Here is a 19019-nt window from a genome sequence, read left to right as displayed (position 1 = left end):
GCGTTGTCTATTACAGAGCTGGTTGGAAAGGGGTTAATAATATAGTATCTTTGTCTAGGTTACAACAGTGACAGGAGAGCCATTCAAAGAGGACCCATCACCTCTCCTGACATGTCTGTTTAGTAACTACTTACATTTCCCTATGTAACAACAAATCCTGGAGCATCTATTCCTATGACTCTGTTGTGCCATTCCTTTATTATTCCTGCTAGAATTTATAAGTGAATTACTAGCAGTTTTCAATGAAGGTCCAGAAAGGTGTTACTTGTTGGATTGGGGGGGTTGTCCCTGCACAGTCTGACACTGGCAGAACTGATTGAAAAAAACAGGGGACCCCCCCCCCCCCCCCAAACTGGTAAGACCTATCTGGACCTTCATTGCAGACTGCTAGTAATTCATTCATAGCTTCTGGCGTAAATAATAATAGAATGGCACAACATAGAGCCATAAGAATAGATGCGACAGAATGGTTATTACATGGGGAATGCAAGTAGTTCCTAAACAGACATGTCAGGAGAGGTGACGGTCGTCTTTAAATGCACATTTCGGATTCATTTTATTTAGTATTGAAATATATCAAAAGCTACAATAAGATGCAATAGGGATACATCGCAGAACCTGTGAAGTAATTAGCTGACAGACCAGGTTCACAGCGAGTATTTATTTAATTAAGCCAAAGTAAGGAACAGATTATAGGGGGTGATTTATTAAGACCCCCCACGCCAGAAACGGGTGTAAAATAGTCACACAAACCTGTTTTAAACACTCGTGCTCCTAAATTTAGGCGCAGGCTGTGGTTCTACACCACCCTTGCCACAGGGAATTGGTGGAGGCAGAGTGGGGGCATGATGTGGGCTGGGTCATCAGCCTCGGCACATTCACTGTCATTTATGCCATTTTCCTTGAGATCGGCTCTACCTAGGCACTGGAGTAGATTTCCATCTAAGCACACAGACTGGTGGAGGATGCACCTAATTTATGACGAGACCTGAGCCTCCTCATAAATAAAGCGCATGCTCCAGCGCAGGGGGTATCAAAGAAACAGTCTTTGATAAATGACTCCCATACTTCTTTTTTTCTTTTAGTTCATTTACCTTATTAGTCTATCTCTAGAAGGAAGGGTGTGGATCCAGAAGACAGATTTGCCACCATGTCCATTCAACACAGTCTCTGCTCGCCTCGTATTTAGATTCCACAAGTGAATCTCTCCAATGGAAGAACTAGGTATATTAGGACAGGGAAAAAAACAAATTAAGATACATTAATCAATATATTTAAAATATGAATACAGTGAATATATAACCATATGTACGCAAGAATGTATGATAAATCACAAGTAGTAATACTTTTTCACATAGCAGTTTATGAATGGTTGTTTCCTAAAGGAAAACTTGGTTCCTTCTAAGATCCTCTGTTAATCAATACCTAGGGGTATCTCAAAATGAGTGCAGGCAGTTGAAGGTAGGTGAGAAATAAGTCAATTACTAAAATGCGTCTTAAAACTTCTGCTTCATCCCCCCCTCCCATATCAAAGCTGCATGTCAACTACATAAACAGTGGGAAAGCCATAGGAGGATACAGATACAATCAAATATTTAAAGGACACATATTAAGATGTGCATACCATTTCCAAAGGCTTCATGTAAATGAACACAAACATAACGACAACTTACAACAGTTGAAGTGACCTAAAGAAAATAAACATGCAGTATACAGACTATTCAGAACCAACTCGGTCATGGGGTCATGCAAGAAGGGTGCTCCGTAAAATAAATTCAGCTACCGATGGAGAGCCGGAAGGATGCACGCTGCCTCGCAACACCAAAAAGATCAAAAAGCTGTAGACGTTAGGAAGTGTAATTAGAAATAGGGATTCTGTGCAATTCTCTTACCAATGAGGTATTAGCGAGTGGAAAACCTCTGCATGACTACTCACCCAGAGAAAAGAAGAGGTGGACACGGCTTGTGAACGTTACAACTGAAGTGCAAGCAGTTGATTTCTGCACCAACACCTCTAAGATCAAATTTCGGATCTGGAGGTGGAAGAGCCATCTTCAGAATCTAAGAAGAAATAATATAAAGTCACTGGTGCCCCGAGTTCAAATCTGACCAAGGACAGCATCTGCGTGGAGTTTGTATGTTCTCCCCGTGTTTGCGTGGGTTTCCTCCGGTTTCTCCAGTTTCCTCCCACACTCCAAAGACATACTGAGGGAAACTTAGATTGTGAGCCCCATTGGGGGCAGCGCCATGCTAATGTCTGTAAAGTGCTGTGGAATATAGCAGCGTTCTATAAAATATCTGAGCATGAGACCTTAACTGCAGATTTCACTTCTGACTAGGGTTGTTTCGGGTATCAATCGATACTTTTAGCCCGGTATTGATACGATACTGGGATTTGTCTTTTATTGATACTAGGCTGTGCTACTGTACAGCCCAGTATCAGAGAATATGGATCGCGCTGCTCTCAGCAGCACAGGGAAGAAGGAAGCAGTCTCTCCCTACCCCCTGTGCTGCTGCCGCTGCCTCCAATGAGAGCACAGAGGGGCGGAGGAAGGGAGGGGCTGTGGCCACTGTGCCACCAATGATAATTACCATTTATTCCTTACGAATGCAGGTGGCGGCAGAAAGACATTGCCGGCACCCTGCCTCTGACAGGGCGCTGCAATCAGCGGCAGTTAACCCTTGAGCTGCGGCACGAGGTCGGGTGCCGGCAATGTGTTTCTGCCGCCGGCTGTATTTGTATATTAAACGTCAATTATCACTGGTTGCGCAGTGCGACCTCCCCCCAACCCCCACGCCCCCTCCACAGTATTAAAAACATTGGTGGTGCAGTGCGCCCCCCCCCCCCCCCAGGATTAAAATCATTGGTGGCAGTGGCCACAGAGTCCCCTCACCTTCTCTTATTGGTGGCAGTGGCAGCTTCTGATCGGAGCCCCAGCAGTGTAAGCCTGGGGCTCCGATCGGTTACCATGGCAGCCAGGACACTACTGAAGCCCTGGCTGCCATAGTCAGCTCCCTGATGCTGTGTGTACTATGCACAGAGCAGCAGGGAGAGTGTGAAGTCCTATTCACCCTGATAGAGATCTATTAAGGTGAATAGACAAGGGATTAAAAGATCCCAGGTTCTAGCCCCTAAGGGGGGAAATATTTATTAAACTGTAAAAAAAAAATATATATATATATATATATATATATATATATATATATATATATTTTTTAAGTATAAATCACCCCCTTTCCCAATTTTACATATAAAATATATAAACAATAAATAAAATATTACATATCGCCACGTGAACGCCGTAAAAGAAAAAAAAAAATGAAAAAATGAAAAACTGCGTGATTCGCCATTTGTTTATTTAGTCACCTTGTGCCCCCCAAAAAATAGGATAGGACTATTCAATTATGGGCCGGACGTTCCATAAAACGCAAAAATGCATGCGGCTTTTTTGGGCATTTTATTTTTTTCCGCGTGGTATCGAGTATTACAATACTTTTTTATGGTATCAAAACCGAATGAAAATTTTGGTATCAAAACAACCCTACTTCTGACCCAGTTACCTAAGGTTCCATCTCCGGCTGTATGGAGGCTAGCAATACGACCCTGGGATTATCCTTTTTTTTTTTTTTTTTTAAAACATGCTCACAGTGCCCAGACTTACAAGAAGTGACATATGATGATAGATATTCCCTTACTGGGCAAGCACTGAGCAACCCTGTCTAATTTTGTTGCAGGCACTTCTAGGATCACATGCAGTATAATGGGCACATGATCCTGGTCCAGTTTCAACACACAATATTCACAGGCTGCGTCTGCGCAGTCAGGTAGCTTTGATCGCAGACAGCTCACAGCACCCCAGGCTGCATAACTGCGCAGGCGCAACCCCCATACATAGTCTGTCGAAACCTGGCTAGTATCCTGAGCCCAATGTAACAGATTTAGGCTGGGTTCACACGGGCGTTGCGGGTGCGTTGCAGGAACATGCACGATTTTTCCCTGTGAGTGCAAAGCATTTTAATGCGTTTGCATGCGCGTGAGAAAAATCGGCATGTTTGGTACCCAGACCCGGACTTCTAAGGGAAAATAATGGCATTCTTTAATACAGAATGCTTAGTAGAAGGTCAATTGAGGGTTAAAAAATAAAAATAAAAAATTAACTCGCCTCCAATTGATTGCGTAGCTGCCGGTCTCCTGTTCTTTCTTCAGGACCTGTGGTGACGTTCATGAGCTCATCACATAGTTCATCACCATGGTGATGTATCATGTGATGAGCACAGTGATGTCACCACAGGTCCTTTGACAGGTCCTGAAGAAAGAACAGGAGACCGGCAGCTATGCTATCAATTGGAGGAGGAGAGTTAATTTTTATTTTTTAACCCTTAATTGACCTCCTACTAAGCATTCTGTATTAAAGAATGCTATTATTTTCCCTTATAACCATGTTATAAGGGAAAATAACACAGTGAATAGACTTTCATCTTAGCAACCATGCGTGAAAATCGCACCGCATCCGCACTTGCTTGCGGATGCTTGCGATTTTCACGCAGCCCCATTCACTTCTATGGGGCATGCGTTGCGTGAAAAACGCACAATATAGAGCATGCTGCGATTTTCACGGAACGCACAAGTGATGCGTGAAAATCACCGCTCATGTGCACAGCCACATAGAAATGAATGGGTCCGGATTCAGTACGGGTGCAATGCGTTCACCTCACGCATTGCACCCGCACGTTATTTGGTCAGTTATTTCATCAGACATTGTGAGCCAAAACCAGGTGCAAGTCAAAAACACAGAATAGGCACCAATCTTTTCATTATACCTTATCTCTGAGTAGACTTCATCAAGGAGTGCAGCGCTCGCCCAGTAAGGGAATATACATCATCATAAGTCACTTCTTATAAGTCTGGACCCTCTGGGCATGTTGAGATTTAAAAAAAAAAAAGATAACCCCTTTAAAGCTTAGATTCTTAGTAAGACCTGGTTCATATCTGTAGTTGCTCCATTAGTAGCAAGCACGTATCTCACACCTCCTTGGCTACGTAAAATTACCAGCAAGAAATAGAGCAGATACAAATTAAATCCTGGCATCGGCCTTCTGATCGTAATATTGGCTAGGCAGGTGGTTCCCTGCCCAGGTGGCACCCATACTTGAAGTTGATGTATAGGCTAAGGATCTGCGCAACAATCACATGGGCCAAATTGTGATGGCAACTAGGTCAGACAGAGCATCTCCTAAATGCAGGTCTTGTGAGGGGTTTTATCTCATATCTCTAGCTGCTATACTGGCGAAGATATTCCAGGTTGAACCAGCCCCCCAGCATGGAGGAGCCAACCAACCAGAGGAGGTCAGGTGGAGAACCTCCTTTCCTTGTGTAACCGCACATGACAACAGGGGAAGGGGAGGGCTAGCTTCACATTGGCGTTTTTATTTCAGCTGCTCTGTCTTCATTATAGGATAAGAATGACGAAAATAACAGAAGCACCGTTTCCTTTAAATGACGGAAATGAACATCACCTGATGGACCCCATTAAAGGGGTTGTCAAAGTTATCTTTATTGATGACCTATCCTCAGGATAGGTCATCAATATCAGATCGGCTGGGGTCCGACACCCTGCACCCCCGCCGATCAGCTGTTTGAAGAGAAGGCGCGCGCCGTGCTGTATAGAAGCGATCCGTCCCATAGAAATGAATGGGACGGATTGGGTGTAATTACACCTGCTCACCGCGGCAGATGCAACGGCTAGAAGGTTAACAGTGAAGAGGAGGCAGCGCTGGCACTGCGCGCGCCTTCCCTTCAACCATCTGATCGGCTGGGGTGCCGGACCCCAGCCAATCTGATATTGATGACCTATCCTGAGGATAGGTCATCAATAAAGATAACTTGGACAACCCCTTTAACTAAAATGGGATCTGGTTTCCATAAAAACAAACAAAAAAAAAAAACATTTTAACAAAAGAGTGCGCATTTTCTCACATGATCATTTGTGGCTGCGGTTTATTTAAAAAAAATGCCAGGGAACAATTTGCCACAAAATTATAAGTATGATCAAATCAAAGGTGTCAAATAACACCCTGCGTAAAGCCACACCCATAACCCCACCTACTTTTTACTCATATAAGGCCTATGGGCACATATGAACATGGGACCAACACAGAAGCCTTCAGCTGCCAAGCGCACATGGAACAGGTCAGCCAGTGTCATAGGTACAAACCTGCTGACAGCACCACGTATTCTAGTCACTGAGGAAACGATGAGATCAGTGGCTGCAGGTCATACATGATGTCCAGTGCTGGACATGAGCAGTACCGATGTATATCCCCACCCTATCTACATCACACTCCACCATGGTCAATAGTGCAGAGCATTGCGGGAAGCCTCTGGTGGAACATGCAGCATCACTATAGGCACCGAATGAGGGCGACTTTCCAGAAGTTACCACCCCCCTGCTGTCCTGTAATCCTGGCGGAAACCGCCGCATTGTAACGCACTGCCCCAACCCTCCCACCAGTAATGACAACAGCCTGCTACATACAGGACCTTCCGTGCTGTTAGACCATGTGACCAGTCACATGTCTGCGAGGAGGCGGGTATAGGCAGTGCTGGTGTCTAGATCACGTGAGCAGACAGCGTGGGACTAACACGGAATGGTGGAGACGTGTGTATCTATCTGTATATACAATATATATATAACTTCCATGTAGCTGTGTATGTAGTATAACTAGGATCGGCTTCAGGTTCTCTGGTAAATGAGCTGCATATATGTGAAGGGGCCAAGTTGGATGTAGCAGTGCTGTGTGTGAATATATAAAGCCTCATTCACACGTCTGTGCTCAAATCCGTGAGCAGGTGGTCAGTGATGCATCCGTGAAGGATCCGTGTTGGGTCTGTGTGTCCGTTTTTTGCTGTCCGTGTTGCATCCGTGTTTCACTGACACTGAACAGCTGAAAAATAATTTTCAAAGCATCTCTTCTTATTGATCCGTGGTTTTCACGGACTGTGAAGATATGCGTATTGTGTGGCCTGCAATGGTACTATGTAATTTGTCTATTGGGGAATTTCCGTGGGTTTAGTGTCTGGAGACAGTTAAGTTATACAGTGTCTGGACTAATTGTCTCCAGCCAAACAAAGGGAGAGACCAAACTGTAAAGCATGTACTATTGGTTGTCTCCTGCCTCCCCCTTGCATGGGGTACAGTATAAATACAAGTTCTGTTCAATAAAAGAGAGTCTTTTTACAACCTTCATCATGTTGAGGCTGATGTTTGGGTACCTGTGATGTGTGTGGGAGTGATACCGCTGAGATTGCTGGATGTTATACCTTGGGAATCTACCGAACAAGCAACTGAACGGAGGGCTATACTCACTGCGTGCTTTTCCGTTCGGGTAAACCAGACGCTACTACTACGGGGTTCGTTACAATTGGTGGCAAGCAGAGGGATGTCGTATCCCGAAGGGATGTCCCGGACAGGAGAATAAGTGAATGGCTCAGCAGTACGAGCTACTAAAGAGAACCACATTAAAAGACCTGCTGGAAGCTCGAGGCATTGCGGCAAGTAACAAGTCGAAAGCTACACTAATTGCCGAACTAATGCAGAGTGACGGAGCCAGCAATATGGAGAGAGGAAATACGGAACCAGATGAGCTGGAAAAGAAACTGCAGATGTTTATTCGGCTGCTAGGACCAAATCCCTCGGAAGGGGCTGTCGTACAGGTGATTGCGGACACCCACAGTGCACATGTAGCGCAGCAATCCAGAATCGGGTCAATGCAAGGGGACTCGCTACATTCCCCTGGATTTACAAATGGATATCCTAAAAAGGTAAATCATGCTGCTTTTAAAAATTTTGATGACAACGGAGCAGATATTGACGTTTTTTTAAAAGACTTTGAACGCCAATGCATGTTAGAGGGAATGGAGGAGGAAAGATGGGTCTCAGTACTCAGCAGCAAGTTAACTGGGCGGGCGGCAGAGGCTTATACAGGTCATTCTCAAAAAATTTGCATGTTGTGATAAAGTTCATTATTTTCTGTAATGTACTGATAAACATTGGACTTTCATATATTTTAGATTCATTACACAACAACTGAAGTAGTTCAAGCCTTTTCTTGTTTTAATATTGATGATTTTGGCATACAGCTCATGAAAACCCAAAATTCCTATCTCAAAAAATTTGCATATTTCATCCGACCAATAAAAGAAAAGTGTTTTTAATACAAAAAAAGTCAACCTTCAAATAATTAAGTTCAGTTATGCACTCAATACTTGGTCAGGAATCCTTTTGCAGAAATGACTGCTTCAATGCGGCGTGGCATGGAGGCAATCAGCCTGTGGCACTGCTGAGGTGTTATGGAGGCCCAGGATGCTTCGATAGCGGCCTTAAGCTCATCCAGAGTGTTGGGTCTTGCGTCTCTCAACTTTCTCTTCCCAATATCCCACAGATTCTCTATGGGGTTCAGGTCAGGAGAGTTGGCAGGCCAATTGAGCACAGTAATACCATGGTCAGTAAACCATTTACCAGTGGTTTTGGCACTGTGAGCAGGTGCCAGGTCGTGCTGAAAAATGAAATCTTCATCTCCATAAAGCTTTTCAGCAGATGGAAGCATGAAGTGCTCCAAAATCTCCTGATAGCTAGCTGCATTGACCCTGCCCTTGATAAAACACAGTGGACCAACACCAGCAGCTGACATGGCACCCCAGACCATCACTGACTGTGGGTACTTGACACTGGACTTCAGGCATTTTGGCATTTCCCTCTCCCCAGTCTTCCTCCAGACTCTGGCACCTTGATTTCCGAATGACATGCAAAATTTGCTTTCATCTGAAAAAAGTACTTTGGACCACTGAGCAATAGTCCAGTGCTGCTTCTCTGTAGCCCAGGTCAGGCGCTTCTGCCGCTGTTTCTGGTTCAAAAGTGGCTTGACCTGGGGAATGCGGCACCTGTAGCCCATTTCCTACACACGCCTGTACACGGTGGCTCTGGATGTTTCTACTCCAGACTCAGTCCACTGCTTCCGCAGGTCCCCCAAGGCCTGGAATTGGTCCTTCTCCACAATCTTCCTCAGGGTCCGGTCACCTCTTCAAGTTGTGCAGCGTTTTCTGCCACACTTTTTCCTTCCCACTGAGGTGCCTTGATACAGCACTCTGGGAACAGCCTATTCGTTCAGAAATTTCTTTCTGTGTCTTACCCTCTTGCTTGAGGGTATCAATGATGGCCTTCTGGACAGCAGTCAGGTCGGCAGTCTTACCCATGATTGCGGTTTTGAGTAATGAACCAGGCTGGGAGTTTTTAAAATCCTCAGGAATCTTTTGCAGGTGTTTAGAGTTAATTAGTTGATTCAGATGATTAGGTTAATAGCTCGTTTAGAGAACCTTTTCATGATATGCAAATTTTTTGAGATAGGAATTTTGGGTTTTCATGAGCTGTATGCCAAAATCATCAATATTAAAACAAGAAAAGGCTTGAACTACTTCAGTTGTGTGTAATGAATCTAAAATATATGAAAGTCTAATGTTTATCAGTACATTACAGAAAATAATGAACTTTATCACAATATGCTAATTTTTTGAGAAGGACCTGTAGAGCAGTACCGGATGAGGACATTCGGAATTATCAAAAGATAAAGGAGGTACTGTTGTCCCGATTTTCCGTCACCCCAGAGGCGTATCGCCTGTAATTCAGAGAATTAAAAAAGACTGGGAAAGACTCCTTCACCGAATGGGCCTGCAGGTTAAAGAGGGCAGCACACAACTGGCTGCAGGGATCCCAAGCGTCAACGTTGGAGGATGCTTTGCAGCTCCTCACGTTGGAACAATTCTATGATGATCTGGAGAAGGATCTCAGACATTGGGTGAGAGATAAAAAAAAAAAAAAAAAACAGTAGAAGAAGCAGCAAAATTGGCGGATGAGTATCAGGACACCAGACGGTCGGAAGTCAAAGAGGTACGAGCCAGCTCCAAACCGTTTGTCCCTTTTTCCCCCAATACAAAAGCCCGTACCCTACCAAGCAACTACAAACCCCAGGCATCAACCCAAAGTGTGTTTTCTGTGCAACCAACCTGGGCACATTAAGCCCCATTGTCCACTCAGAAACAGAGGGGGCTCACCAGCTGCACATCCTTACAAGGTCACCGCTCACTGTTACCAGCAGGAGCCTAATGTCAACCCTGCTTCCAGTGAAGAACAGTGGAACATTTTGTACGAGGCCAATACGGCACAGGCGGAAACTGACCACCGGAATCATCACCGACAGTGGGTTACCGTAGATGGGGAGGAGGCCGAAGCTCTACGCGACACTGGGGCCACAATTACACTCGTTCAGCCACACAAAATTCGGCCATCTGCCCGCACCAACCGCACTGTGGCAGTTCGAGTAGCAGGGGGAGCTATCCACAAGCTTCCTACAGTGAGGGTGCTTTTGAATTGGGGCACCGGCAGTAAACAGATGGATGTGGGCATTATGCGAACTTTGCCGGCCGAAGTATTGTTAGGGAATGATGTGGGTTGCCTTACATCCCATTTGGCTGGCCAATCTCCAATGGAAGGGTTACCCGTTACTACCAGGGCTCAAGCACGGAGGGGAGAACCTGCGCACCCGGAGGAACCTCAGGTAGGACATTCGTCCCTATTGCCCCCCTTGACCCCTACTCCCTTTTGGGATACCCCAGCAGGGTTTGAGCAGGCTCAGAGGGGGGATTCCACCTTAGCAGGTTACAGGAGGGAGGCAGAGAAACCCATGGAAGAGCAGGGGGTAGAACGGTTTAGTTGGGAAAAGGGGCTGTTGTATAGGATAACGGGGGGAGTCGGGAAGGGAGATACCCAAGTAGTTAAACGGCAACTAGTAGTACCTCGGAAGTTTAGGGCAGAACTGCTAAAGCTTAGCCACGATATTCCGTTGGCTGGGCATTTAGGAGTGACCAAAACGAAGAATAGGTTAACGCAGACCTTCTTTTGGCCAAAAATTTCTCAAGACATTAAACTATACTGTAGGACATGTGAGATATGTCAGCGGACAGATAGGAGGGGGGATCGCCAGAGGGCTAAACTTCACCCCCTCCCTATTATTGAAGAACCCTTTAGCAGGGTAGCCATTGATTTAGTAGGGCCGCTCCGCAAATCGGCCACATCTGGAAAGAGCTACATCCTCACAGTGGTAGATTTTGCTACTCGGTATCCGGAGGCTGTGGCTCTGTCCAATATAGAGGCCGAAACCGTGGCAGAAGCCCTAGTAAAGATCTTCACCCAAGTAGGATTCCCGAGAGAAATTCTATCGGACAGAGGGACTCAATTGACGTCCCATCTGACCCAACAATTATGGAAAAGTTGTGGCGTGAAACTCCTGTTCAGTACACCCTATCACCCGCAGACGAATGGACTCTGTGAACGGTTCAATGGCACTCTGAAACAGATGCTCCGAACCTTCACAGCGTCCAATCCTCACTGGGAAAGATTCCTACCTCACCTCCTGTTTGCTTACCGGGAGGTGCCCCAGGCATCCACAGGGTTCTCCCCCTTCGAACTTCTTTACGGAAGAAGAGTCCGAGGACTCCTGGATCTCATACGGGAGCACTGGGAGGGCAATACGGGAGAGGAGGGGGTACCTATCGTCCACTATGTGCTGGAGTTTCGGGACCGGTTGCAGGCGCTCACCGAATCTGTGCGGGAACACCTGCAGACGGCTCAGACACGCCAAAAGATATGGTACGATAGGGGTGCCAGAGATAGGGTCTTTGACATAGGTCAGCAAGTCTGGGCTCTGAAGCCGGTTAAGCAGGACAAATTACAGGCCTCTTGGCAAGGCCCTTTTAAAGTAGTAGAGAAGCTAAGCGACACTACGTACATAGTGTGCAAGAGTTCAGATGAGAGGTTCAGACGTGCCTTTCATGTGAACATGTTAAAACCATATTACGAACGGGCAGAGGATATAGCGGCGGTGTGCGCGCCGGCAGGGGAAGATAGTGAAAACTTACCCCTGACCCTATCTCTATAGACCAAGTGCAAATAGGCGAGGGGTTAAACCCCGAGGAGAAACAGTCAGCCTCTCAATTACTACAGGGATACAAGGAGATATTTTCTGCTGTCCCGGGGTATACCTCTGCTGCAGTCCACCGAGTAGAGACTCAGGGAGACACCCCCCTGCGACAACAGCCTTACCGTATCCCTGTAGCTGTTCGAGATAATATGTTAGCGGAGATACAAGAGATGCTGCAGCTAGGGGTGATAGAGCCATCCCAAAGTCCTTGGGCCTCTCCGGTAGTACTGGTGCCAAAGCGAGACAGTACGACTCGGTTTTGCGTAGACTACCGGAAGCTCAACGACCGCACTATAACAGACGCATACCCCATGCCTAGAATTGACGAGTTACTGGATAAGATGGCTGGGGGTCATTACCTAACCACTCTAGATTTATGCAAAGGCTACTGGCAAATCCCTCTGGAGCCAGCAGCCATTCCCAAGTCAGCACTCGTCACTCCATTCGGGCTATACCAATTCAAGGTTATGCCCTTTGGAATGAAGAATGCGCCGGCTACCTTTCAGAGAATGGCTGACAGACGTCTGGAGGGGTTTCAGGACTTCTCATGTGCGTACTTGGATGACATTGCCATTTATAGTCGCACATGGGAATCCCATTTAGAACACGTAGCCAGGGTCTTAGAGCGCCTTCAGACCGCCGGACTAACGTTGAAACCGGACAAATGCCATCTAGGAATGGCGGAGGTCCAATATTTAGGGCATAGAGTGGGGTCAGGTAAGCAGCGTCCCAAGCCGGCCAAAGTAGAGGCCATTGCTAATTGGCCCCGTCCTACTACCAAGACTCAAGTATTAGCATTCTTAGGAACGGCAGGGTATTGCCGGAAATTTGTCCCAGAATATAGCGCCCTGGCCAAACCCCTGACCGACCTAACCAAAAAAGCCCTTCCCCAAGCTCGTAACCTGGTCTCCAGAGTGCGCAGAAGCGTTCCAGCAACTAAAGTTAGCCCTCAGCAAGGCACCTGTGTTGGCAGCACCAGACTATAACAAAACCTTTCTTGTGCACACAGATGCCTCCATGTATGGGCTGGGAGCCGTGCTGAGCCAGGTGGGGGAAGATGGGTTGGAGCACCCAGTGGCGTATCTCAGCAGGAAACTTTTACCCCGGGAGGTCAGCTACGCCACTGTGGAAAAAGAATGCTTAGCTCTGGTGTGGGCCTTAAAGAGGCTCCAACCCTATTTGTATGGTCGCCCCTTTACGTTGATGACGGACCACAATCCGCTTGTATGGTTGAACCGCGTCTCAGGGGACAATCCAAGACTATTACGATGGAGCCTGGCCTTACAACCGTACAATTTTACTATGCAGTACAGGCCAGGCAAACATCATGGGAATGCGGATGGATTGTCCCGTCAACCGGACTTGGACACATAAAAACTTCCGTTCTTCGGACATCTCTGAGCCAACCCGACAGGGTCTAGGCGGATATGCCGACCCATGGACTTAGGGGGAGCCGTGTGAAGATATGCGTATTGTGTGGCCTGCAATGGTACTATGTAATTTGTCTATTGGGGAATTTCCGTGGGTTTAGTGTCTGGAGACAGTTAAGTTATACAGTGTCTGGACTAATTGTCTCCAGCCAAACAAAGGGAGAGACCAAACTGTAAAGCATGTACTATTGGTTGTCTCCTGCCTCCCCCTTGCATGGGGTACAGTATAAATACAAGTTCTGTTCAATAAAAGAGAGTCTTTTTACAACCTTCATCATGTTGAGGCTGATGTTTGGGTACCTGTGATGTGTGTGGGAGTGATACCGCTGAGATTGCTGGATGTTATACCTTGGGAATCTACCGAACAAGCAACCGAACGGAGGGCTATACTCACTGCGTGCTTTTCCGTTCGGGTAAACCAAACGCTACTACTACGGGGTTCGTTACACGGACCCATAGACTATAATGGACGTGATGGATCCGTGAACACAGACAAAATAGGGCATTCAGCCGTGCTAAAAACACTGACCCACGGACCGTGCTGAAACACTGATGTCTGAATACACACATTAAACTGGGGACGTGTGCTGTCCGTGGAGAACACGTACAGCACACATCCGTGAAACACTGACGTGCGAATGAGGCTTAATGAGCATGCAGCAGAGATGTATGTATACAGAAGAGTTTAGAATAAGCCCAGTCTGTAGACCAGATGTAACATGCAGACCCTCCATGGTTCTACTGAACTTACTGGTGCTGTGTGTTATATTGCGTATTAAAGTCCACAGTCAGGTTTGTCTAGCAGTGCCCCCCCCCCCCCCCCCCACCTGCCACGCTGTTTCCTTAAAGGGGTTGTGTCACTTTAGCAAAGATTATTAGATTATCAGCATCGGATCGGCTGCACCCGGGACCCCTGCCGATCAGCTGTTTGAGAAGGCAGCGGCGCTGGCAGCAGCTTCTCGCTGTTTACCGCAGGCCCAGTGACATCACGACTAGTATCCAATGGCCTGGGCGGGGCTAAGCTCTGTGCGCTATTATGGTCCTGGAGGCCAGTGCTTTTTTGTATAGTGTGCAAGCACGACCACCTCTGATAAGTTGCAGGGTGGTTCTAACTAGTGATGAGCGAAGCGAGCTTCGATCCTAGATCCGAAATCGCTTTTCTCAAAACTTCGGATTAATGCTGTACAGCATCTCCATCTCCGTACAGCATTAGGCCTCATGCACACGGACCCATTCTCTTGAATCTAGAGCTGCAGTGCGGAACGGAGGCACGGAACCCCGTGTGGGGTTTCTGTCCGTGCCTCAGCACCGCAAAAAAAAAAAAAATAGAACATCTATTTTTTGGCGGTGCAGACGGATCATGGACCCATCTCGATTCGTCCCGGCCGCCGCACGGACATTGCCTCCTTTGCTGGCAAATTGCGGTCCCCAATGCACGAACGGCTGCACAAGGGCAGTGTGCATGAGGCCTTAACGTGTACAGCCTCCGATGAGGCGAAGGCTCTCGAAACTTTGGTAAATATCTTCGGTATTTGATTTTTAAACTGGAAAACCACCTTAAAACTTGGATGCGAAAGCGGAACCGAAGCTGAGTTTGGATCCCAGCTATAAAGTGGTTTTCCATCAAATACCGAAGTTATTCACCGACGTCTTGCAAGACTTCGTCTCATCAGAGGCCGTACATTTTAATACTGTATGGAGACGAATCAAAGCGTCTTCAAATCTAGGATCCAAAGCTCGCTTCGCTGATCACTTGTCGTAACTCCTGGGGATACGAGCAGTGTATAATGTGACAGAAAGGAGTCCGGCCAGCAAAGGAGGCAATATGGAGAATCACAGTACATTAGGAAGTGCCTTGTATTAAAGGGGTTTTACCATCTCGCAGATTCATCCTCTCCTGCAGCCTGATCACTTCACTTCCTGGTTTCCTGCTTCTGAGACTGGGCGGGCTTAGGCAGATTGATGTGCCGCCCCGCCTCTTTATGACGTCACCCCCATTCCTTGCGTGCTCGTTCATGTAGCTGGTATGAGTCACCAGCCTGCAGTGAAGTCAGTCACCCCCATTCCTTGCGTGCTCGTTCATGAAGCTGGTATGAGTCATCAGCCTGCAGTGTGAAGTCAGTCAGAGCTAGCACACAGTTACATGCCGCTGTGTGTTGTACATCCTACAGGCAGCAAACTGAGCCCTCACTACTATATGTTACATAGCAGCTACATGCTCTCTGCCTGCCATAAGTTACACATGAGCTCCCCCCACCAGTCGCTTCCACTACAGCTCTGCTACACCGTGGCTGAATTGATGCAAATACAACTCTGCTGCATCTCCTGGACAGAAACCCATAAATAAAGAAAAGTGCTACATCGGCATACACAGCTTTGCTGTATGAAGATGCAGCAGAGCTGTGTATGCTAATGTTGCCCAACCAATCAGAGATCACCTTTCATTTTTTTTCAAAAAAAAAAAACCTTTTAAAAATGAAAGATAAACTCTGATTGTTTGCTCTGAAAAACTAATACAGTTTTCCTGATAGTGTTGAGAAATGAGGGCCTGAAATGTTTAGATCCAAATGTACTTTATTTTTTATAGTAAATATGAATCTGTGTTTTGAGAACTGTAATAGTAACAACAAAGCCAACAATATGAACACCGGCCTGACGGACTGCTTGCAATTTGGAGACTGAAATGCTGTATAGACCAAGCGCGCATGGTCTAAGGGCTCATGCACATGACCATATGTATTTTGCGGTCCGCAAAACACGGATCTGCCAAAAATATGGATGATGTCGGTGTGCATTTGGTATTTTGTGGAACGGAACAGCTGGCCCCTAATAGAACAGTCCTATCCTTGTCCATAAGGCTCATGCACACAAACGTATTTTGTTTCAGTGTTCGTTCCAGCGGACCGTATACAGAACCATTCATTTCAAAGGGTCCGCAAAAAAAAAAATGGAATATGTCCGTATGTCTGTTCTGCAGAAAAAATAGAATATGTCCTGTTATTGTCCGCATAACGGACAAGGATAGGACTGTTCTGTTAGGGGCCAGCTATTCCGTTGCGCAAAATACGGAATGTACGCGGACGTCATCCATATCTGTTAGACAATGTCTCCCACCCCATGCACGAAGCTGTTGTGGAGCTGAAGAGCTCCTTCAGTGACAGACTGCTGCATCCTAGGTGCACGAAGGAACGTTATCGGAGGTCCTTCCTCCCAGCAGCGGATTTATAACCACCACTGTTCCCAGAAACCAGGTAGTGAATTTTTAAAGTAAATTCTGTTATGTTGTTCTTGTATTTTACTCTTTCATTTCTAATTACTCTTATTTTTCTCCTGTTGTGAATGTGATTGCTGCTGTTATGCCAAAATTTCCCCACTGAGGGACAACAAAGGGATTTTCTTCTTCTTCTACTTCTTTTTTGTGGACCGCAAAATACATATGGTCGTGTGCATGAGGCCTAATGCGGACAATAATAGGACATGTTCTATTTTTTTGCGGAAAAGACTTGCGGACATAAGGAAACGGAATGCACACGGAGTAACTTCCGTTTTTTTGCGGACCTATTAAAATGAATGGTTCTGCATACAGTCTGCCATGAGCCCTAAGCCTGAGGTCATCTGTGCGCACCATTGTTTTGTAGCGGCAGACAGAAAATAATCTGGAAGTGCCCCTCCTGAGACCAGGCTCTGGATCCGCCACTGGTCTGGACCGCTCACAGGAGTGTACATTTTTTCTAAACTGTGATCCGTATCCTCTGACCTGCAGAAATCAGCGCTCGCTCGGTAACAACTAAGGCTACTTTCACACCTGCGTTCGGGGCTCCGCTTGTGAGCTCTGTTTGAAGGGGCTCACAAGCGGCCCTGAACGCATCCGTACTGCCCCAATGCATTCTGAGTGGATGCGGATCCGGTCAGAATGCATCAGTCTGGCAGCGTTCAGCCTCCGCTCCGCTCAGCAAGCGGACACCCGAACGCTGCATTATAGGAGCGGATCCGTCTGTGCAGACAGCAGACGGATCCGCTCTGAACGCTAGTGTGAAAGTAGCCTTAGGCAGTGCCTGTAGGCTGTAGCCTGGCCCTGTTAGCGAAGCTAGCCGAGTGGTGTAAGTTACTACTAGAGATGAGCGGCCGCTTAATCCTGATTTAAAGTTAAAGTTACTGCAGGATATGGATTACAGTTTAGAAATGTCAAATGTACACTCCTGTGAGAGGCGGGGAGGGGGATCTGTGGATGACACTATTATGGAGGGGGATCTGCAGATGACACTGTCATAGGGTGGATCTGGGGATGACACATATAGCATAAGATGCTATATACGGTATGTGTCATCCACAGATCCCCCTCCATAGCAGTGTCATCCACAGATCCCCCTCCCTATAACAGTGTCATCCACAGGCAACTAGGACATGTTGAAATCTGAATGATTTCTTATTTTTTTTAAACCACAGACAGCAGGACTTTTCTTCCCTGTTGCGTTTTTAGGTATTGGGTAAAGTATTGCAGCATTTCTAAGCGTACTTGTCTAAATGTATCATTGTTATAGTTGCCCCCCTTACTTTTGTCCTGGCCCCCAGTGTGCCCCCCAAAATTTGAAAGCTAGAGACGCCACTGGCTCTCAGCCCTTTAGCATGGCACAAATTCACAGGTCCCAAAACACAGAGACTCCCTAGCTTCTCTGTCAGATGGAGGAAAAAACCACACCCAGCTAAGACTGCTGGCTGGGTTTTATATAGGCCAAAAAAGACCCGGCCTGGAGCATTGGGAGAAGCCACCCACCCAGCACTTTGGCTACTCCCAGTAAGAGTTGGCCCGGGTCGGCTTTACAGCCCTACTAACAGCAAAACAGTGTCAGTCAGCACTAGCTGACATTTAAAGGATAACTGTCGTATTTTTTTTTTTGGAGTATTGGATTGTGGTGATTAATATCTCCTTGGTGGCCCTATTTCAACTTTTCACTGTGTATTCAATTACCCCTTAATTCCAAATTATTGTCCCCTGTACTGCCTACTTTTACCTGTGCTAAAAATAGGGTTGCTAGGCATGGTCTGTGTATCTGTTGAAGGACGGAGCACGCAGCGTGCAAGGTCAGATTACTGACAGCCAGGGACTGTAAGTAAATGACTAAAGCCAGGTCGTCCCTAGCAGCTAACAGTGCCTGGGCTGTGTGCACTTCTCCCTGTCCCTGCGCTTGGCAGACGCTCCCTCACTCAGCAGAGCTGGAGAATGCAGAGTTGGCGCAGCGCACAACAGGGAAGGGAGATCTGCCATCTGCTCTGTGTATAAATGAAAGCAACATGTGGTAAGAGGACCCCTTTGTGCTGCAGGAGATTAACCCTTTAGGGGGAGGGCTCTGGTTGGGGGGGCTATTGTTACTGGCTAGTGAGGGCAGGCGGGATTAGCCTCAGGGTGAGGGCAGTGGCGGCCATCTTAACTGAATAGTGAAATTGCAGTTTTATGCAGACTGGTTGCTAAGGGCTGAATCTTATTAAATATGGGGTAAGTCAATCTAATAGTAACTGATTCTGGAATATCATGTTATTAGTAACTACATACAAACC

At 46.7% G+C, this 19019-nt stretch overlaps 1 protein-coding gene across 1 annotated transcript in view; it reads right to left on the bottom strand.

Moving 5' to 3' along the window:
- The window catches only part of GNB1L (G protein subunit beta 1 like), a 50614-nt gene extending 35136 nt beyond the window's left edge, over window positions 1-15478 (bottom strand). The window contains exons 1-3 of the mRNA XM_040416328.1: window positions 15339-15478; window positions 1937-2061; window positions 1095-1220 (exon numbers count right to left, since the gene is read on the bottom strand). Of these exons, the coding sequence (XP_040272262.1) occupies window positions 1095-1220; window positions 1937-2061; window positions 15339-15341 (254 nt within the window). The 5' untranslated portion in view covers window positions 15342-15478. The remainder of the gene's footprint in view (window positions 1-1094; window positions 1221-1936; window positions 2062-15338) is intronic.
- Between the last annotated feature and the right edge of the window lie 3541 nt (window positions 15479-19019).

This window comes from Bufo bufo, chromosome 2, assembly GCF_905171765.1.
Source record: "Bufo bufo chromosome 2, aBufBuf1.1, whole genome shotgun sequence".
Taxonomy (NCBI): Eukaryota; Metazoa; Chordata; class Amphibia; order Anura; family Bufonidae; genus Bufo; species Bufo bufo.
This window is presented reverse-complemented; position numbering and strand designations above follow the sequence as displayed.